The sequence below is a fragment of the Canis lupus genome, chromosome 30, assembly GCF_011100685.1.
Source record: "Canis lupus familiaris isolate Mischka breed German Shepherd chromosome 30, alternate assembly UU_Cfam_GSD_1.0, whole genome shotgun sequence".
NCBI classification, from domain to species: Eukaryota; Metazoa; Chordata; class Mammalia; order Carnivora; family Canidae; genus Canis; species Canis lupus.
The window spans coordinates 19958848-19983031 of record NC_049251.1 but is presented as its reverse complement, the minus strand read 5'-3'; the positions used below and the strand labels follow the sequence as shown (position 1 = coordinate 19983031).

At 34.8% G+C, this 24184-nt stretch overlaps 1 protein-coding gene across 1 annotated transcript in view; it reads right to left on the bottom strand.

Annotated features, from left to right (window-relative positions):
* UNC13C (unc-13 homolog C) overlaps positions 1-24184 on the bottom strand; it is a 542478-nt gene that overhangs the window by 409975 nt on the left and 108319 nt on the right. Inside the window, 2 exon segments of the mRNA XM_038580464.1 lie at positions 18898-18962; positions 19547-19569. Of these exon segments, the coding sequence (XP_038436392.1) occupies positions 18898-18962; positions 19547-19569 (88 nt within the window).

Here is a 24184-nt window from a genome sequence, read left to right as displayed (position 1 = left end):
GAGGCACCCTGGGGCTTACAGTCACGTTCAGCATATTGCACTTTAATACTAAGTGGAATGGGATGCCATTATTTACAGAGAATGACTCTGGAAAGAGAAGTAGTCAATTGAGCAACTATCAAAATTGACAAGAGAGCTCGGTAAGATGGCCAGTAATAGGCAAAATGCTAAAAAATCAATAGCTTTTCTACACAGAGAAAATCCCATACTTAGGAAGAAGTTGGGTTCTGAAAAGTTATTTGTAATTCCAGTAATATAAATGAAAAATGACTAAGAGAAATTTAAGCTTATGCTCATGACATGTATTTTCACCAAAACGGCTTGAGAATTAATTCATTAAAACTATTTAATGCTAAGTGCAATAAGTTCAGTCAGAGAAAGATAAATACCATATAGTTTCACTCAAATGTGGAATTTAAGAAGCAAAACATACAAAGAAAAAAGACCAAAAAAAAAAAAAAAACCCCACCCCAAAACAAAAACAAAAACACACAAGACTCTTAACTACAGAACAAACTGGTGGTTGCCAAAGGGAGGTGGATGGGGATGGGTGAAATAGATGAAGGAGGTTAAGAATCCACTTACCTTGATGATCACTGAGCAATGTACACAACTGCAGAATCATTATGTTGTACATTTGAAACTAATATAACACTGCATGCTAACTAGACTGGAATTTAAAAATAAGCAGGGTGAAAAAGCTGTTTAACCAGACATAGTCTTCTAAACATTTTCTCAGGCTTTTTAAAAGAGACAGTTTTCATCTATGTTTAAAAGTTTTAAGCAAATGCCCACCTCCTTGGATGATCTCTGACAAGTTCTACTTCAATAGCTAAGTTACCTGCAACAGCTTCCTTATCATCTTTCATTTTGATGTTGTGCCTCTGTGGATGGGCCATTAGCCTATCCAACCTATGGCCAACATCTGTTTCGTCAGCAGGACTCTACTATGCTTCAACTTCTTCTAAATTAACATTCGGTTAATGGGTGACCAAATTGACATAAACATTCCAGCCACATCTTTTAATATTTTTCCATTTCACTAATCATTTTTATTGATTCTCAATCAATGTTGATTGCATACGCACTGCTATGTGTTGCAAGACTTATCCACATCCTTCAAGTATTTGGCTTGCCATTTTATTTCATATAATATTTCAATATTTTGTATAATTTTCTCTTTCATTTTCAGTTTAATCCTAGAACTCTACTTCCTGAAGTTCTTCATGTTTTGGCACTCACGCTTCTATTTAACAGACATGTTGGGGTTATAGAATTCATAAACTACCTCAAAAATGAACAAGCACAGAAAGCAAGCCACAGCCTGAGCTGTCCAAGAACAAAATGACTGAAAAAAATTCTCTCCATCTAATGTTAATAGGGGCAGTGATAGACTTTTGTTATAGGACATATGAAAGCTAGAAGTTAAAAATACAGATGCTTCCCTATTTAGGGTTTTCAACAAGAATGTGATCGTGTCTAGTGTAATATTTAAAAACTATTTGCACTTAAATGTATAACAATAATTACATGCATGTATTTAGAATATTTCTGGAAGGGGCAGCCCAGGTGGCTCAGCGGTTTAGCGCCACCTTCAGCCCAGGGCCTGATCCGGGAGATCCGGGATGGAGTCCCATGTCAGGCTCCCTGCATGGAGCCTGCTTCTCCCTCTGTCTGTGTCTCTGCCTCTCTCTGTCTCTCATGAATAAATAAATAAAATCTTAAAAAAAAAAAAAAAGAATATTTCTGGAAGAGTGTTAAAAACTAAACTGCAATAAGCACTATGCGCCAGATATTGCTATTTTTTATCTCATTGTCTCAATTCTTAATGACCACCTTACAGATAAGGAAATTGAGGCATAGTTCAAGGCCACAGAGTAAATGACCAACGGAAAAGACCAGTAAGTGTTCCAGAAGATGCAAAGTGCTCTGGTAGCAAGGTTTAAAGGTGATTTAGACCCATTAGTTTATTATATATATATATATATATATATATATATATATATATATATACACACACACACACACACACACACACATATATATATATATACACACACACACACACACACACATACACATATATATATATACACATACACATACAGAGAGAGAGAGAGAGTTAGTTTCCTATTGGCTGCTATAACGAAGTACCACGAATTTAGTGGCTTAAAGTAACACAAGTTTATTATCTTAACATTCTGGTAAGAAGTCATAAAATAAAGGTTTCAGCAGGCTATGTTCCTACTGGTGACTTTAGGGGAAAATCCATTTCCTTGCCTTTTCCAGCCTCTGGGGCTGAAGCTACCTGCATTCCTTGGTTTCTGGTCCTATCACTGCATCACTCAGACCTTTGTTTCCTGTCCATTGTCGCATCTCTTTCTCTAACCCTCCTGCTTCTCTTATAAAAACTCTTATAATTACATAATTATAGATAACTCAGAATAATCTCCCCACTTCAAGATCCTGATTTAATCACAACCACTGTATTCCTTTTGCCCAAATGAAGTAATATATTCACAGATTTTAGGGATTAAGATGTGGAGATATTTGCAGGGCTGTTATTTTATTATATATCATAATATATATTTATATAGGGAGACAGAGAAAAACAAGAAAATCCCAAAATATGGCATAATTTTACTTTATCAAAAGGTCTCGTCTCTCACCTGATTAGGGAACATTGTTTGGAAAGTTAAAACTAAACTCAATGATTTGGATTGTTCAACATATGTTTTCTCTAGATTTTCTCTTTATACTTTAGCTGGTAGGATTTGAAAAAGGATTATTTAGGGATTATTTTAAACTGAGAATTTTTAAAACACAGCTCTATACAAGATTAGAGAGCTGATAAATCAAGTGGAAACTAAAAAACATGTTAAACAGAATATTAACTGCTTTGCTTTAGATGCAATGGAAAGGCATGAGGAAAGATTCTTGAGTCCAGAGACTCCCAAGAGAACTTGCTCACTAATAATCCAGAAAATATCAGTATTCTGGAAGTGGTCTAAAAGGTCAGAGGAGGGGTGTCTGCCTTCAGTTCAGGTCATGATCCTGGAGTTAGGGACTGAGTCTTGCATCAGGATCCCTGCTCAGTGGGGAGTCTGCTTCTCCTTCTCCCCCTGCTTCTTCCCCCTGCTCTCTCAGTCTACCTCAAATAAAATATTTTAAAAATAAAATAAAAAGTTTAAAGGACATGAGAAAACTGATTTAAAAGGACTCTGGTTTTGACAAAAAAGACCCTTAATCAGATAGTGAAGGTGGTAAAATATCAGAATGTTTTAAAGGGAGAGAGGTCTTGAAATATTCTTGCTAGGCTATCTATTAGCATGGAGACACAACAGTTCAAATATCTCTCTCTGATCACAAAGGCTGGCCCAGGTGATCTCTCTAAATGTCTTTTGGTTAGTTCACCCATTATTACATAATGGCATAAATCAAGGGTGTTGGGTCCCTAAATTATGCCACTAGAGGGGATGAGGCCCAGAATGAACCAACAGAAAAATGGATGTGTCTTTATCTTCCTAATGAAATTAACAAGGATTATATTCAAGCCACTTGTCTGAGATCACCTTAGCCCTTTTAGAATTATAGGTTGTAATCTGCTAAATGAGAAAACAAAACAAAACAAAACAAAACCTCTCGAGCAGTAGATACTTCCATTCTCTCTCATATACACACTCACACATAGAGATTTACTTATACAAAATGATTCTATCATATGTAATTTCCTAATAACTAGAGGGCAAAGCAGAATGGAAATGAGAATTTTAGATGACCAACAACATAAAATCTGTGCTTTAGCAAAATCACAAATCCATCTATGGCAGGGACATGGAGTTGCTTAGAAAAAGCAATTTGCTTGCTAATTTACAAAAAGCCTACTGTATCAAATATAAAACAAAACATAAAAATACCAAAACAAAGAAAACTCTGAATTTCTAAAAATATTGAGATGTTTAGTACCACTGTAAGAGAAACTGTGGTAGTGTTATTAATTCTCCCAGTTCACTGAAATATTCATAAATAATTAAATCTCCCAGTTGCAGTTTCCCTTGACAAAACCATTGACCTCAGAAAGCCTTGTACCACCATTCAACCAGGCACATGTGCCAGGTAGCAAATTATGGCTTTATGACTAATGCTAGCCTAGATTTCCATCCTGTGCCCAAATTGGCCAGATTATTTACTCTTGTTTATTATTCAATTTATAGAATGACACAGAGATTAAATATAAACCAAAGAGCTATTTATAACAAGCCATTGAGTGTGGACCAGCTGAGTTCTTTTAGTTGTGGGGTTGTCCTGTTACTCACATTGGCTTTTCTTAGCTTATCTTAGACAGATGCACCCTAGTCCCATTTGAATGTGCCGATCTGGGTATTTTTCACATTACAAAGGGTTTTCACTGATGTGAGCACTTAAATTCTCGTGGAAATATAGCTTGGTCTTTAAAATCTAAACTATTAAAAAACTATCAGAGATATAAATATGAAAACACGTTTGAAAACAGGGAATAATTAGTGACCAGCTTGTAACAAACACTGAACTATACATTGTGTGAAATGTCTATGTTGATTCATTTAATACAACAGAATGAGGCAGAAATTGGACTTTTTCCCTGATACTGGTGAAAAATGGTTTTATAGAAATTTGGCAACTTGCATGTGGTTATACTGCTGAATAGCTATTTAGCTAGGATTTAATTTTAGACATCAGAATCATACGCCAGATTCAAAGCTCAAGAATTCCATTTCTAAAGCAAAAAAGAGAATGAATGACTCCAGATCTTTAAGTTAGTCTTGGAACACAAGTGTTAATAATTTAAGGATATACTAGAGTGATCGATCAATAGCTTGCCACAGTTTTTAAGACACAAGCAGTTACCTTAAGTTTGTGCTACTTGATATAGGGAAGAAAGAAGGTGTATGCTTTGTTATGAGGGCTTATCAACATCCTTTTTTTCTTAACATTTAACCTAGGTTTCTATAGTCTCCCTTCCTGTGCCATTTCTATCTAGCTAGCACTTGCATGGAGTTAAATCTCAAAAATCTGGGCCAGTGTTAAACTGTCATCCAAGGTCTAGCCCCTCACTTCTAGTGGTCCACCCAGCATTTCTGTTTGACCATCCATTCTATATTTTCTCCAAGTTGAAGATGCCTAAAGCTAAAGACATCAATTATACTGATAAAGTAGTCCCCTATGCTTTCCTTCTGTCAATACTCCAAAAGGCTTTCAATTGTCTGGTTTCTGGTATATATCATATATAACTTCCACTTATATGTAACATTGTACAAAAATATATTTATTTTTAACTTGCTATTTAAATGCCTCCCCTGGCTCCTGATTCTCTCACACTGGTGTTTTACTTAAAAAGGATAAATTATGCTAATGAAATAATATCCCAAGGAAGAGGAAAGTCGTTTTTTCAGAGATTATCTAGAATATTCCCTTCATTAGGTCCCAATAACCAAGTGGAAGAAGTGAAGATGTTATCTGCCCTTACTTAGTGATTTGTATCTAATTGGTACCCTTTGAGTTGTTTGCACCCAATTGGCAAGGAGGGATTTCAGAACTGCTTCCCAAAGAAACAGCTCAATATCATAGTTTGTTTCTCCTTAAAAGTTACTTATACGACATGATACAAATACACACACACACACACACACACACACACACACACACGCCAGAATTCCTTTCCCCGGATGTTCAAGATCTTACTGAGTCTGAATTGTCATGTCAGGTTCTCTTCTCCCTGTCATAAGACTTCTCACAGAAACTCCATGTTCTTCCTGAATTCTGTGGTCCATCAATTTCATGACTGCTAACCCAGTCTTTCACAAAATAGGTCTTAATCTAAACCCCAACTGTGATACTGTCCACGTACTCTCTTCAGATTCTGCATAAACTGGAGACAAATATATACACTGGGAAGAGTTTTTACAGATCTCATCACATTGGACAAATCTGAGTCTCAGCTCAGACTCAGGGTACTCTGTGGTATGCCAACCCATGGTTTCATTCACTCTAGAGCTTTGGTACTTCCCAGACTTGATAAAAAATAGATGCACCTTCTTATTAAACTTGGGAAATCTTCAAAAAGCTGAGTTTCTGTAGTTGCCACTCTGAGTCTGGAACAATCACTTGGAGTACAGTTTCCTGAAGGGATATTTATAAGTAAACCTTATCTGGCAGATGGTGTCATCTGTCTAGTGATGGCTTCTACCAATCTCATGCTTTGGCCTTTCCTACCTGCAACCTTAGAGCCTGAACACCAATATAATGAGCTAGAGTTACAGTGATGTTTATTATGGTTGACAGAGTTATGTAGAAGTACTCAGAGCAAAAGAGATGTCTGCTATGCCTGAGTGCACTTGCTTATGGAGACTAATGTCTATCTAAAAATTAAGTTTTTTATACTTTTGGCAGATAACTCTGCTCTAATTAATGAAAAGTATACTATCTTTTGAATAGAAATTCACAGCTTCTTTTCTTGTTGTCATTATCTAATTGTTATTTTTCAGGCACTATGTTTCCAGAACACCTGATTCATTTTCACAAGATGCAGGTATTCAAAATTATAGATACAACATTCAAAAGATTAGTATGTTTAATACCTTTAGTCAGAAATTCAAAGTTTCAACTTGTCCAACTATACCTTCTATTGCACTCCTTGATATACTCTGACACATTATTCTCCAATGTATTTTCTTGCCTGTGAAACTATTCAAATTTTTATACTGCTCTGCCTTTTCTTTTCCATATGCACCTATAACAATTTAACTTCAAATTTCAAATTTGAATTCAAGGGATCCCTGGGTGGCGCAGCGGTTTGGTGCCTGCCTTTGGCCCAGGGCATGATCCTGGAGACCCTGGATCGAATCCCACATCGGGCTCCCTGCATGGAGCCTGCTTCTCCCTCTGCCTATGTCTCTGCCTCTCTCTCTCTCTGTGACTATCATGAATAAATAAATAAAATCTTTAAAAAAAAAAAAAAAAAAACAAATTTGAATTCAATGTTATCTTCTCCATAAAATCTGCCTTGAAAACTCCAAATCAGGAATATCTTCCTTTCTTAAATTTTTGGAGCACTTTATCTGAGAGAAAGTAATTCACCCCTGTACTGTAGATGAGATAATTGGGTAAATGCCCAAAATGAGATTCTGATGCTTTCACAGCAATTGCTATTTTTCTATCATTCCACATACAGAGGATGTCATAAGTGGAGGTAAATATATGAACTAACATTCTATATTCTTCAAATTATGAGAAATAAGTAATTTTGAAAAACATTTAATTATAGGTACATATGCTTACAGTTGATCATAAAAAACATGGCCTTGGTTCTTCACTCTTCCCTTGAAGAGTCAGGGTCCATGTCCATGTTCCTTGAATATGGATTTGTCACTTGCTTTGGACAATAAAATGTAGATAAATGGATGGTTGTCAGTTCCAGCTTTGGCTTCAAGTGGCCTTGTGTTCTTCCACTTGTTTCCCTAGAATCTTGCCACTCATATAAACAAACTTGGTCTTGTCAGCAGGACAATGAGTAGCAGATAGTCCAATCCCTTCTATTGCCCAGACAATAGCCAGATACTCACAGACATATGAGAGGCAGCCCCTATCCAGCTGACCACACTTGTTTAAGTGAATGCAGAGAAAATCCAGGGATTCATTGTTTTAAGCCACTGAGTTTTAGGGGTGATTTGTTACATAGCAACATTCATCTGATACAGGGATCATGTTGGGATATAATATTAGTATAAGATATAATAGAATCTTGAGATTGGAAGAAGCTTTAAAAAATCAGGCATCTGATATTTAAATTTCCCTTTACAACGTTTCTAACAAGTAATCACAGAAGCTATTTAAATAGCTCTAGAAATGAGGAACTTAGTTTTCACAAAGGCAGCTCTCACTTTGGAAATTTCTCCTCATACTGAGCAGAAGTCTGTCTGCTATATTTTGCCCTGTGGGAAGCTCAAGACAATTTAATCCCTTTTCCACACCTACACTCCTCAATATTTGAAGACCTCTAACACGCTCTCACATGAACCTTCTCTCCTCCAGATGTGGCATCCCTGATTCTCTGGTGGTTTCTCCTATGGTATGATTTAAGATCTCTTTTCAGTCTGCTTGTTTGATCTGCAAGCTTTCTCTTTTGTCTGCATCTGTTCCTCTGTTGTGTCCTGAATCAAGTAGAGAGGTCCTGAGAAGTAGCAGGCTCTATAAACAGCAGATCTTGCCTCTACTCTGGATGTGGCACTTTGTGCACTCTAAGGCTGTTTTCCTTGCCAGACCACTGCACTATGAACACAATCTTACTTGATCCGTCACCAGACACAATGGATATTTAAATCTTTTCATGTGTTGACGTTACATATTTTCCTTTCTTCTACAGACTAAAAGAACATTCCAGTTCTTTTCTGCTCTCAGACAGAAAGCATTCCAGAAATGGTGGAATTGCACTTCAATCTTCCCTTCAAACCTAGTTACTGCCCTGTTATTTGCTTTGTCCACTGCAATATAGGCAGAAGGGAGGTAGATCACATCTATATGTTAAGTTTTTAGAATTTGAGCCCCGCTTGCCATATTCTAGTTCCTCTGCAGCACACTCATGAAAGCATGTATTGAAACAAACCTCTGCCAGTCTGGTACCCCAAGAGACCATGAAGAGGAAAGTGCATCCTTCTCCTGTGTATTTATATGCATTAAGATTGTAGCAGGAGTGACAAACCTTTATTTGATTAATATGCAGAGATTTGGTAAATGTTACTATATTTTAACCTAGCATAACCTGACTGGTACACTATTTATACTTCTTGTTATATTCAGATTGTTGTATTATGTTAAGATCTTTTGGATATTAATTACATCATCTAAAACACTAGTTTTATATTACCTCCAAAGTGTATAATCAAATCCTTCATATTTCCATCTCAATTGAAAGTAGTCTGTCTGCAGGTGATTCCTGAAGCATTCCATAAGAGCCTACCTGGATACGAAATTATTCATTAATTATCATACTTTGGGTCTAATCATTCAATTCATTATTAATTCATCTGGGTCATTGTTGAGGGGTTATTCTGAAAATCCTTAGCAAATGCCTTTCTGGGATCTAGGTAGAAATAGATCTACAATATTTAATTGATATGTCTACTTAGAAATCTTATGAGACCAATACATAATGAGACATTTAGTTGAAAATAGAATATTTAATTAAAAAAAAAACTAAAGCAGAAATAAGTATAATTTATTTGCAAATTTATTAATTTGATCTAACAGTGAAGCAGCAAGCTCTGAAGTCAAGTAGACCCAGTTCACATCTCAGCTCTGACAGTCACTGTTTGGCCATATTTAATGCCACTGTTTGGCCATATTTAATGCCACTATATATTTTTCTGTTATTACATTAGTTATTGTATGATTTTGTAGTTTTTTCATTATTTTACCCCTAACGTTTTAAAGCAAAAGGCAAATAACCAAGTCACAGATTCTAAGGTAAAATATATGCTTTCTAAATTAACCTGGAAACAATAATGGTTTAGGAAGTTGGTCCTAAAGTAGACCTGCCATTCTTCTCTCTCCAGAGCGGTCTCGAGCCTCTTAGTACTGGAAAATAGTTGAAACAGCAGTCCCCAGATCTGCATCCTAGTTCTGTATTTTTTATGCTAGGAATAATTTTTTACATCCTATCTGACATCCCTCCCCACCCCCCATTCTTCCTCCTGTTTGGTTCCCTCTGTCCTCTCCACTACCCCCCATTCTGCTTCCACCTTCATTTTGAAGGAGTTAGCTTACATGAAATAATTTATTCCAAGTTCACATTGTTTCTTTTCCTTTAGTGTACTGTATCCTACAGTAGTGCTGTTACTTATATAATGAATAATGTTGGGATTTCTCTAATCATATTAAGATTTTATATCAAAAAAAAAAAAAACACCTCACTTACGTTACCTGAAAAATGGAATGACATTTACCTCAAAACATCGTGATGAGGATTAAAGGAGGTAATGCACAAATAATACTTAGATGTGGGCCTGTTATATAACATTTCAAAAGGTATTAGTTATTATGTATTTATAATAATTATGAATTTGATGGGAAATTTGGGAAATGAGAACGTATCCCATTTTTAAAATGATATTGAAATGTTTCTTTTTACTCTATACCCTACACTGTTTCTAAATGCTAAGGAAGTCTAAAAGTCAATAACGGAGAATTGTGGCATGATTCTGGCAGCAGGCTATTTTGTATTTAATAAAGAACTGCAGATTAAACAAACCTGAAGGGCAGTGGAAGGGGGAGAGAAAATCTTAGGCAGGCTCCACACCCAGCTGGAGCCCCACACATGGCTTGATCTCACCACCCTGAGATCATGTCCTGAGCAGAAATCAAGAATTGGATGCTTAACTAACTGAGCCCCTCAGGCACCTCTAAAACCTGTTATTTTCAGTAATTATAAGGTTATGGAAAAATACCAATTTTGCTGGCAGTGATTATTGTTCTATTGTACTATATAGTCTGCCTATGATAGGAAACATCTATCTTTATGGAATATGGTATTCATTTATAAAATACTTAAAAACACACTCAAAATATGCTTTCCTTGGAAAAGCAATACAGTCAGTGCTCCTCTTTTCTTAAGGTGTTTTATGTATGTTCAATATACTCAATAGCCATATTAATTACATTGTGGAAAGAATTAGCAGGCTTAGGAATGATGATATTCATTATAAAATTGCCATCTTTATCTAACAGGATTATTTACAGCATTTTTTTTTTTTTTTACTAAAACTGGTGAGTACATAAGTAATCTAACCTTTCTAACACAAGTGATTATTCTGCTCAGTGTAACAAATATTTCCCATAGTTACTGACCTGGCACTATTTTAAGACTGACTACTTGAATATTCTCTTTGTAAAGGATCTATCAGTGATTTTAATTTGCTACTCCTCAAAGACAAACTATCTGGAAAGCATTAGAGGATTAAACTTGGTTCTGTATGGTATATCCCTAAAGATACACTGATTAATAAATTTAAGCCAAGACAGAGACTTAGACATCATAATTAAAGATCTGTTTGAAAGAACAGGAAATAAGTAACATGCAAATGTTCAATAAGCAAATTGAACACAGAGAAGGCTTTAGAAAAATGTACTTCTACAAAGCCTTTTTCCCCCCTTAACAAATATGTTCTCAAATTTCATAACTAGGAAATTTATTTTTCTGAGATCAGATTGTCCTCAGCAGCTGCTTGATTAAATAGATGGGTCCTCCCATGATGTTCAGAATACAGAGATATTATTACAAGCACTAGCTTGAGAGATGTTTTCTTTTTGAGATAGATCCCAGAATGGTGAAAAAAAAACTTGAGTAAGGGTCACAAAGGTGAGAAGGTAGCAGTAGTACCACGCTTAAACTTATGTTGGTTGCCTTACTTTTCCAACTGAGAAAACATGTGGCCTCGGGGGCTGGATATAGGACACAACCTCTATCACTAAAACTAAGGTGACATTAACAAATACTAATCTTTGGAAAATGTATGATTTGGGATTCCTTTAAAGTATGTCTCAGGTACTATGAAGTAGAGTTAGTGATCTTAGAAACTAAAGAAAGGCAGGTGTTAGGTGTATTTTTCAACTGCTAGTCATGGAAAAGCCAGCCTTTTCTGAGGAGCCAACAAATGCAGTGCACAATTATGGAAAGCTCCAGTGCAAGGAAATAGCTAAAGGAAAATTTTCAGAGTTGATAGTGGCTGTGGTTTCCTTACCTGAAATGAAAACATTATTCGTATCTTGGGTTGATACATAAGAGGGGTTGTATACATTCTCTGAATCTAAAACACAAATCTATCTCTAAGAATAAAAGAGAGGCCTTTATACAATGAGTAAAATTTGGAGTTGCCCTTGACTGCATTCCAGGATGTTACTGAATATATTTTTTAATCCTTAAGTATTAAGTAACAAAAATAAAAATGGATTTTCTATGGCCAGCCATCTAAGCACAGAATAAGGCTTCTATAATGGTATAAATCAGGTTTCTTGTAGATGTATAAAGGTGGACAGACTGTTCAACACTATCATTGGGGATTGGAACTGGGGATCTTCTAGAATATCCCTGGATTGACTGTGGGTAATACTTACAGGTTCTTTCTGTGTTTTTAGTCTACAAACTCAGGCCTGAATATGAGATGATGATAATGTGTCAATCTCTAACTTTGTCAACTGTAAGCTATTACTTGCCTGAGCTTAATAGCTTCATTTTCTTAATCCTTTGATTGAGTACTGTAAGTACTTTGCCATGTCTGTGTAGGAAAACAATATGCCTATAGAAAATGGTTTATAATCCACTCCACAAACACTATGAAGTTTATAAAGCTGACTTAGATGGCAGTAACTTCAATCTTACTTCCATAGATCCCATGCCAAAATGTGTTTTCCATGGTTCCCACAGGGTCATGGCTGTGGTCTTGTAGGGTCCACACATTGAAGGAGTTCAGGCTTACAGCAGGCCTTTGTGACTAGTGTCATGATATACTCTAATCACTCCATGATTTTCTAAATAAAAAAGATACTAAGTTGTTCCTGGGTAATTTCTAAGAGAGCCTTGGGAAGCATTTAGCTGACCCTGAACTAGAGAACTGATTGCCTGTAGTAAGCCAAAATTAGATAAGCTTTTTTTTTTGGCCAGGTAGTTAAGGGGAGAAGAGGGCAAGGAAGCTAATGGAAGCTTAGTAACCAGCTCTTAATACATGGGTTTTAGAAAGTTGGTTGCCTTATTGTTGTCAGCTTTCCCAATTAAGAGGTTCTTTGTTTAGGCCAAACCTTGGTATAAAGGATATAATGTGTCTGCCCAGTAGGATGACTGCAGGCAGAATGCTGGGGCCTAGTGGGCCTGGTAATATCAAGAGTCCATGGTAGGGTTGAGACTTCCCCTAGCTTTGCGTGAGATTCTTTTCTGGCTCATTTAACTCCCTGGAGCATGACTGCATCTGACATTAGCTAAGAGATGCCAGGTTTCATTCAACCTTTAATGGATTAAGCAAGACAACTCACTTTATTACTTTTATAAAGAGCAAGGTAAAAAGGGTCATTCAATTATTAATTACAAATGGTCTCCTTCTTGGAGTAATGGAACTTATTAAAGGAAATCTTTAATCCAGTGTGATTTTATATCTAGGGTGTTCTAAAGTGCTAAGGTTTTCAGATGGGAGAATAAAGGGGCAAATTTTATATCTAAGCATAATTAGAGTAGTATTTTTATGGATTCGTTCAACCCAACCTTCACAAGCTTCTCCCAAATAGAGAAACGGGGATTCAAGATGAAAAGCAAAGTAGCTTTCTGATTAACTGGGGTTAAATCTAGTTTGAGAAAAGTCCCTTGTTTTGTTTTTGTTTTTGTGTTTTTCTTTTTTCTGTAGGGATTTAGTAACACAGAGTTTGGGGGGAGGGGTAGGACCAGCTGTTTTTAGTACTCTCCGTACTTCTCATGTAGGACTTACCATGAATCCATGATAGCTTCAGGATTATCATTTTTCCTAAAATGTAGCAGATCTGAATCTTTTAAGAAATAATCTTTAAAAAAAATAAAAAGAAAAGAAATAATCTTTTAAGAAAGTAACTCATCTAAGAGACTGCCAAATCCAAGACAAGATTAATTTAGAAGTGAGGTCCTCATATGGGCAAGGCACTATTATATACTTTGTGGAAGAAAATCTAAGTGAAAAAGACCAACCCTAAGCCTTTAAAGAGTTTAAAATCAAGTTGGAAGATTAAAATTTTGTTAATTTATGCAATTTAAACTCATATGTACCATAAGAATGACACAAATGTGAACAGAAAGGGGAGATAATAATTCCTTATTATATAGAGAAATAGAAATCAATATATTCAAAGCCATACAGAAAGATCCATACTTTATACTGCAGAACTGAGGAACCATTAAACACATTTAAGTAGAAATGACTGTGCTTTGAGGAGATTAATCTTTGACAGTGTATAGATTGAACTTAATGTGGAAGAATTAATGAAGGAAGATCAGTTTGCATTCACCTAGGTAAAAGGGATTGAGGATTAAAACTAGATTAATGGCAATATAAGTAAAAATAAGTTGAAAAATTATGGGAATGGTGATTTGAATTGCTATCCAATAATGAATTAGGAATGCAGAGCTGTCCGCATCTGCTAGCTCTTATAATAATTAATAAGTTCTAATCCAAATTCATTTTTACTTAAATCTATAAGAACTCCTTCTATACAAAATCCACTGAAAGGAAAGGAACTCTTACAAAAAAACAGCTAACTGAAAAGTAAAAGACAAAGGCTTCCATTTCTCTTCAAAGAGTAGTCTCCCATTGTTACTGAAACACACTTACATGGGGTCTGTCATTTTCTTAATACTTGACACACTTGGTTCAGAGCATACAGGTGTATTTGTGTAGCACGAACCACTGACCCAAGGAAGGGATTGTAGAAGTGGAAACAGCCATCGTCTAGGTAAGAGAATTCCTGGGGCTTTCCTTAAAAGTAAGGAAGTTAAATGAGGGGATAAGAGAGAATTTCATTTATAGGCTAGGTAGGAAAAATTAAGCAAAAAATTCTCAGCTACCCAAGAGAAGGAGAATGAGAAAAGAGGAGTTAAGAGCTTCTGAAGAGTAAGAACAACCTTAGCTACCAACTTAAATGATTTTAGGCATTGGCCAAATATGAATGTCAAGGCCGGGAGTGGAAAATAGGGCATCCGGATAGTATACAACCTTTTCAACTTTAGAGAGAAGTACAAAAGCAATGTTAGAAGCCTGACAAATATCAGAAGTATATTAAACCACCTATATCCACATATCGTGCAACCTAACTCATGTCAGGTTTTATAACAGTAACAACAAAAAAAAAATCACTATTTTAATCAAGGTAAATTTAAAAGCAAAGGAATTATTTAAAACTCTAGCTGACAACTGCTTGCTCATATTCACCACATTATTCATTTATGTCAATAATTGAACTTCCTTGAAAATTTCAGCAAAAATTTTTATATATGTACATGTATACACACATATACATATACACACACATACACATACACTTTTTTCTTCTTTTTTCTGTAATTGTACCTATTTAAGAGTTAGGTCAAAATGGAAGCTTCTCTTTTTCTATTTGGCTATCTCTCAGTGTCCTGCTCAACAATCTCTTTTTCTCACCTCTCTCAATAGCACCTATTTCCTGCCAAGGTTCAATAATCCTGGTAGTGGTTGCCAAGTCACCACCAGATTCCTGGGATTAAGAAAGCAGTGGCAGCCTCATTCAGAACCATGACAGAGAATAAACCTTCCTTCACATAAGCTTAAGGAACTTATTTCCAGGAGAGCTATCATGTAGAGAATTTAGAGAACTAGAGAAAATAAGAATCTCCTCTCCCAAACTATCTTTCTCCTTATTCTCACCACTGTTTTGTGGACTTCCCTGAATTCTAGTGCAGACAAAGCTAGTACACCTTAAGACTAGAAAGAATATACAAAAGCCTCGAAATGCTTCTCATCATGCAACCAAAGGAACTAACTAGATGTTTAGTCAAGGGGGAACTTAAGTTATATGCAATCAAAGAACCAAGGGAAGGTCATTCTGATTTTAAAAAGTGATTCATATTTGTAGAAAGTACTGGCATGACTTCATTCACTATCATTTATTAAAGTAGTTTCACCAAATTCACTTATCAGAAGTTAGGTAGCTATGGGCATGTGTCATTTAAAACCCCTCTGAGGGGGACACCTGGGTGTGCAGTGGTTGAGCATCTGCCTTCTGCTCAGGGCGTAATCCCGGGAACCTGGATTGATTCCCACATCAGGGTCCTCACAGGGAGCCTGTTTTTCCCTCTATCTATGTCTCTGCCTCTCTCTGTGTCTCTCATGAAGAAATAAAAAATCTTTAAATTAAACCTTTCTGCGAAAGGTATAGTTGGATGACAATCTTCAACCACCACATTTTCACAGAATCCACTGCAGTATTCACCCCAATGCCACACTCATCAAGATGACCCAAACCAATAACTCAGCATGGCAGAAGTAATACAGATGGTCACATTTGCACAATGTGGGACTCTTCTAACAGTAAGCCAAGGGTTTCCCATTGGTCTGGCACTTCCTTGTAGCCTCATTGGTCAGTGTAAGGCTTTTAATGCCTAGTTCTCCTTCCTTATCTCTCTCCTCCTACAGATGTCAGACCCATGTCATGGTCCTAAGGCTTCTCTCATCTACTTGTGCTCTCTCTCCATTTATCTCAGAGATATCTCCTCTGAAAAAGCTCTTATACTTCTAATATCTTGGTGTGTGCTTCTGGTAGGACTCTTAGCTTACAAATATGAAAATAGTGACCAAATTCTTGTAAAACAACTGGGAGAAATAAAATGTTAAATACTATCACTGAAGTATATATTTTTTCTAGCTTTCTCCCTTCCTTTGTTCTGATCTTTTCTCTCTCCCATTTTCTTTTCAGAGTCTGCCTGAATTTTTTTGAGAGATGAGAAAAATAAGTTTGCTATGTGTTTTCTAGCAACACTTACAAGAGACTCTACAGAGAGAGGAGTAGAAATCACAGGAGCACTGTTAACTATATTATCTGGTCTCAGTGTGTATAGATTATTCCTTCATTGACACTTAAGAAGGGGGAGGGAAGGATTGATATGGTTTGGCTCTAAACTAGCTAGAAATGTTGAAGATAGAGAAGTCAGGGATGGAGAACTGTCATGAAGTGGTGACTCCATTCTGAAAATCTGCTCCAATCTGTTTTCCAGGACAAGAGAAGTTAAAATATTTAGATTTATAGTAATGTTTCATTCTATAACAATATGTTTTAAAATACTTATAGAAAAAGTAAAATGTTATTGGAAATGTAAAATATTTACAGAAAAGTAAAATAAGTAAATCTTGCTAAAGAGGTTGTAACTGAAGGCTATATTTAAATGTACCCTTCTGTTTCTTCAAGAGGAAATAAGCATTCAGATAATGGCATATTCTCTTGATTGAAAATTATCACCCCTTTCCCATACCATCATAATGCAAAAGTCTCTTTGAAAAGAAGTTTCTGGAAAAGTGAAATGGAAGGGATTTGTTCAAAATGCAAGGATAATCTATCTAACCATTTTACACAGCTTGCACTTAATACATGGTTGTAGATTAACTCTGCTGCTTTGAATAGGAAAACAAGTTGTTATTAAGTATTGGATGCCATGGGGAGGAGTTGCAGGAACTCTCAGATTATAAACTGAGATAAATCCAAGATCATGACACACATATTTTCATAATAAAATTGGAATCCAATCTAATTATTTTCTAAGTTCACATTATAGTAGGGATGTGAGTAGTTCTTCACGTATTTTAAGAACATTGAAGAGTTTACAGATATAAAAGTAATGAAGATATGAGTTATTTGACAAAAATCAAGCTTTTATTTGAAAAATATCAAACCAAAAATGGTGTATATTATTTTCCAGGAGGCCCATACTTAAAATTTGAAAATTTATATGTTTAATTTAAAGTAACATGTGGATGTATTTAACACAAGATTTTCAAATAGTGAGAGTATTATAAAACATAACTGTAAAACTATTTCTTTGTCTAAATAATACCTAATACATTATCTAAATGTTGCTTCTATTTATATTGTATACAAGTGTTCAAATGTCAACACTTAGAAAACTTATCTATCTTTGTGTATGTCTATACTGTGCATAAGCTCTGGTTGACAATTTCACTTTAAAAATCTATTATGTTTGCTATAGTACCATTTGTAATACTGGTACCTAGAAATATTCTTGAAAATCCATTAACAGAAGATAAATAAATTTTCTATAAATGTTTAAAATATTTACTTCACTTAGAAAAAATGAAGTGGAAAGTTTTCTAGGGCATGTTGCTAAATGGCAAAGAGAAAATAAAAAAAAAAAAAAAAAAAAAAAAAAAAACCACAAGTTGCAGAGGCAGGATAGCCTATTGAGAAAGGTCACAGATTCTAGAACCAGACTAGCTGAGTTTGGATACTGATTTTGCCACTTACTAGCTGTATGAAGGGAAAGGTTTTTTTAAAACTGTTTCATATAACATTTCCTTAATTTGTAAAATGAAGGTCAAGTTAGTACTTACATCAGAGGGCCATTTTAAGGATCGGATCAGTCATTATATAAGAAATAACTGTGATAATACTTACTACAATGTCATTACTAAATTAGTGCTTATTTATTTGTATGTAGAATGGCCCAGTTTATGGTAAAGATAGACAATACAACTACTTATTCTATGGGAACATAGACATGTATGCAAGTGACACAGAAAGGCCTATGAGCATACATGCCAAACTCATACCAACATGTAATTATAGGCATTAAGTGAGATCCTTTGCGTTTTGAGTATTTTACAGGCAAGATATGATTCATACATTATTTTGTGATTAAATTTTAAATACTTTCATCTAACCATTAAATAGCAATACAAAGTAATGAAGTTTACATTCAGTGACTTAGGAAGATAGAAAAACATTCATGTACATTTTATCAACTGCAAATTAGCAGATCAAAAGATAGTATTAATTGTATTAATGTGAACTCATTTATGAAAAATTATGTGTATTTGTATACAGAATGACAATCTTAACTGATTCATTTAGGTGATTTTGACTTTTTTGTATACAAATACATGTAAGCATAATTATATACATGCACATGCAATTATACATTACATTTATAAAAAACTATAAAAGCTACTTTTTCTAAAAAAAAAAAAAAAGCAACAGTAAGCCTAGTTAATTATATCATGCAGCATCCTGCATTCAAAATGTGTATGGTGAGAGCACAGCCAAATACCATTGATGAATGGAATGAATTAAAAAGATTATGAATGTACTCACCCACCAATCGTCTGGAGTCCAGAGAATTTGGAAGCATCCAAATCACTGCCACTTACTATTCGAGCCTGAAGTGAAAAACAAGAAAAAAACAAGAAAAACAACAGGCTTTTAGCATACTATAGCTACATACACGTGAATTTGGGACACAAGTCAACTGCACTAGACATGTAACACCCAGGATGACAGATGCTAAGCAGGGTCAGCTCCAAGTCAAAGCTACTATATGTTTTTGTGAGTGGAGGTTTTGAAATTAGCCGTCAGCATTTAAACAAAAGCACTGGCACAGTCCAGGAAAATATATCATTCCCAATACTATTTGCCCTTAAAACTTGCTATGTGCAGTGAACATCATGAATCAGTCAGGGAGATCATGATTAGCCAGACTTAAGAACAGATGCTGAGTTTGACCGTAGCCGACCCCTACGTAGGCAAGAGTAAGCTAAAGGAAGCGCAGCTGGCAAAGTATAACCTCTTCATAAATGCAACATATTGGGGGCACACTTAAAGGACAACCAAAGAATGGAAAGCTGGGATAACATGCACATTTCACAACTAAAACAGAGGAACCCAAACAGGTCTAATATGTCACAAACAAACATGTACAAGAGACAAGATCCCTCAGGAGAAAAGAAAAAGTATGATTTAAAACCTTTTCATCCACAGAACTGCTATCTGAAAGAGAATCAGGAAAAGAAGGAATAAATGTTAGATGGAGTACTTTAAGAAATCATTTAAACATATACACAAAGTGTTACTATTTTCATTGTTAAAAATCATCAATAAACAGAATTTCAAGGCTGAACCCCAAGGGAAGGGGGATAGTTGGTCCTCATAATTTAAAGAGCTGGAAAATATAGTGAAATGCTTGAAAAGTATCAAAGGGTGATTAAAGAGCTTAATGAAAGATAATGTGTCATATAAAGAAAAGAACACAGTTGAAGAATCAGAAGTCCTAAGATCCAGCTGGGGCTCTGGCACTTAGTAAGCACATGGGGCAAACACTAAATTCTCTGGAGTCTGAAGTCTAGACCCAACTCTACAAAAAGGTCATGAATACTTTGCTTATTGGCCTCTAAACACTCTTCAAAAAATCAACTGAGATGGATACGTGTCAAAGTAAACCTCAGGTGACTATATACATTTAGCATGTTTTATTAAGGGATTATTTATTTATGGCTTGTCATAGAACTCATGAGCTAAAAGATTAATCAAATATATTCTGCTTTACAAATAAAAAACAAAAAACAAAAACAAAATATCTGATGCCTGAAAGAAGTTAAATGACTTAGATCACAAAGCTTGGCAGAAATGGGAAATTCCAGGGCCCCTCATCCTCCATCTGTTGCTTTTTACATCCCATATTTCAGGTAAGTTGAACAAAACAGAAAGCAAGTTACTGGTCCGCAGTTCTCCAGTGCAATTTAAGATACATCACAGGGTAAACATCTCAGTTTCAACTGCTCTTGAATCAAGATAAACAATGATGAACAATGGATTTTTTTTTTTTAACCCAGGTCTGAATCTGCCAGGGTCCTCATGGCATGGTCCATTTCTACCTTACATAGTAGTATTGCTTTTAAACTTATTAATTCCATTTTGCCTATTAGTATAAAGCTGGAAGGACTACTCTATGAATTCAAGTTGTCAGACAGCTAGAGTTAAAATGACCTTGGGGTTCATTCTCAAAACCTTTCATTTTTATGGATGAGCCCAAGCAATATAAAGATTTATCTAGGTCTGTAGGCTCAATGGCAACCTTTATTGATAAAAATGTGAAATGTATTGGTTTTTTGACTCATTAAGTATGGCTTGATTAATTACTGTAACTATTTTTGGCAAATTTTAGATACTTCACGGTATCTCAGAGTTAAGACTTTGAACAAAATTACAGAGTAATAGAAAACAGAATAAAATTTTAAGTAATAAAAAACAATCTTGTTTTGGTCATAAAAATTTTAAGGTACTGTATGCAACATAGAAAATTCAGCATTAATTAAGAATATATCATATCCATCAAGATTGTCACAAGCATAATTTAAAATCATAGAATAATTTGAGATACCAATTGGTCAGACAATATGCACCTACATTTTAATAGGTACCAAAAAGTATTTGATAAAATTTCAAAACCCCCTAAATAATTTTTAAACATATTTAAATTAGCTGGAATGAATCTTGATTTTAATATCTTAAAAAAAATGTTACCTCCAGAAACATAAATTTCAGTGTGAAATACTAGGGCATTCCCATTACTACTCAAAGCAAAACAAAAATGTTTACAACCAACATTTTAATGTATTTCCTGAAATTGTGATCAATAGATTAAGGCAGACCAAATGAAGCAAAAATAAACAATATAAATTTTAGAAAACAGGACCCAAAGCTGTTCTTTTCAGGCATTATAATTTTATACTCAAAAGACAAATCACCTGCAAAACTATTAAGGTTAATAAAATAGGTAGAAGTGAGGATATAATGCAATTTATAAACTAAACAAAAAACAATAATTTTCTACAAAATCACAATAACCAGCTTGAAAAACACTGGCATGAATTGGATTTCAAATATGCATTACTTTGACACTATTAATAATTAGATTCTATATCAACCATTCCACTGAGTAAAGGTAATCTTAAAGTCAACAACTTTTCAGCTGCTAAATCTAATACATTTCAACTTTTTCATTCATTATTCAATGTTTCATTCATTCCTTAACTGAATAAATATTTTTATTAATTATCAACAAATATTTTTGTTCACTCCTACTCCTTTCTTGTCTACCTGCTATACTGTCCCCCTGTAAACCTTTCTAAACACAGGTAAAATCACACCACTCCCCTTCCCTGGATAAAATACATTAATGCTTCCCAGTGCCCACAAGAGAACAAACAGATCTATATTTACTGCAGGCTCATGAGTCTTCATTCACATTCTACACTTTGATCACAATTAAGTTCTTGCCATTTCATCTTCGTGGTGTACTCCTTGAAATCTGGGTGCCTTTGAATTTTCAGTTCCATTCCCTTAAAACAAGTGTTCCCCTTCTTCATCTAGCTATCTATCAGACTCCAAAATCCAAATTTTCACTCAAAGCATAACCCCCTCTCCTGGAAACCTGTAATCTCTCAGGGATTCATGGCTTGCATGCATGAGCCCTGCACACTACATTCCTCCCAGTTAATCCTCATCTTTTGTCAGTTTCTTCATCTGCAGTCCAGATAAAAGCTCCTTGATTTTATCTATCTTCAATCTCCTTTTTCTAAGTTCTACTACATTTCTGAAATATAGCAGACGAACAATACATTTTTGCTGAACATTGAGTGAACAGTTTTAAATAAGCTACAACACTTTATGGAAGTATCTAAAAATCCAAATGAAATTTATTTCATCTTCTTGTACAGGGAAAATTATTTTACTTATTTTATTTTTTATAAAGATTTTATTTATTTATTAGCGAGAGATAAAGAAAGAGGCAGAGACACAGGCAGAGAGAAGCAGGCTCCATGCAGGAAGCCCGATATGGGACTCAATCCCAGAACTCCAGGATCATGCCCTGAGCCAAAGGCAGATGCTCAACTGCTGAGCCACCCAGGCATCCCAGGGAAAATTATTTTATAACATATTTATAGATTTAATAGTTAAAATCCTAATGGCAAGTTGTTGCAGGATAAAGAACACTTCAAGTATAACTGGATTAATAAGTCAAAAGATCTAAGACCTTTTAAAAGGAGAATTATGAGGGAAGCTTGTAAGAATATTAAAAATCTATACTAATGAACATTATTGTCCTGGCAAAATAGATCGAAAGATAAATTCAACAAAATTAGCCAAGTAACAAACCCTTGTACTTAAGAATTTAACAAATAAGGAAGGATGGATTATTATCAAATACAAAGAGACATACTGGTCTATAAATTATGCTTAGAACAAAGTTCAAGTATCTGTAATATTTATTTACATCCTCATCTCACACATAGCCCATAACTTTGCAGATATACTAAATAATCAAATGTAAAGAAAAACAAGTAAAAATATGAAGGAATATTTATTAACTCTATGGAATAAGAGGATACATTTATAGATAGAGGTAAAGTTTATTAAGTTTGTTATACCCATGTAGTAATTTGTATATAAAAACAAAAAGAAAATGAAACGTATTTGCTAAAAGCACATTAATATGTTCAGTATGTAAAGAACTCTTACAGGTCTCAAAAAAAAAAAAAAATGACCCTAATACCTCCCCAAAATTGGTCAAGAATGTGACTAGGTAACTCACAAATAGAGTGCAACAATGGTAAATAAGCATGAAAAAATGATACTATTTATTAAAACTATGCCTCATCAGATTACAAAATTAGTAAAAATCAGGATAATCACATTTTAATAATATTAAAATAATACCAAATACTGTTGAGGGTGTCATTAATCTGACACTCTGATGCATGATTGATGGCAGTGAAAACTAATTAAATTTTTAGAAAATTTTTTAATGATGTCTAGCATACTGTTTTGATGAGAAATATTCTTTTGAAGTTGATGCTCAGAATATTTTTTTGTTACAGATTGAATTATATTCCCCAAAATTCACATGCTGAGGTCCTAATCTCAGAATATAGCCTTCTTTGGAAATAGAGTCATTGCAGTTTAGATAAGGTCATACTGGAGTAGGGTGGTTCCCAGTCCAGTATGACTGTCTATAAAAAGGAGACCTTTGAAAACAGATGTACTACACAAGAAAAATGCCATCTGAAGACTGCAGCTCCACTGCCACAGCCAAGGATATCTACCAGATGCTAGGAGAGAGGCCTGAACAGATCTTTCCCCTAGAAATTTCAGAGGGGAGCATTGCCCTCTCAGCCTACCTTGATCTCAGACCATCTAGCTTCCAGAACTGACAAGGTTTCTATTGCCCTAACTCACTTGGTTTATGGTACTTTGTTATATCAGATCTAGCAAACTAATATAAGTCATGAAAAAAATAACGTGTAAAGATCTGCACTTTCATTATTCACACACATACACACAAAACCCCTGGAAAAACATATATGATCAAGTATAGAAATATATGTTGAAAATTATATTATATGACCTTGATTCAATAATTTGTGACCATTAATATAAACACACTTAAATATTATACAAAAATGTAAAAAATACTCATATATTTACAAATATAGGTTTAATATACATCATAAACTTATCATATACTGATAACCAGTACATATACACACACACATTCACAATGGCTTTGTTCCCTGACAAATTGCCTGTTGTTCTACAAGTAGTT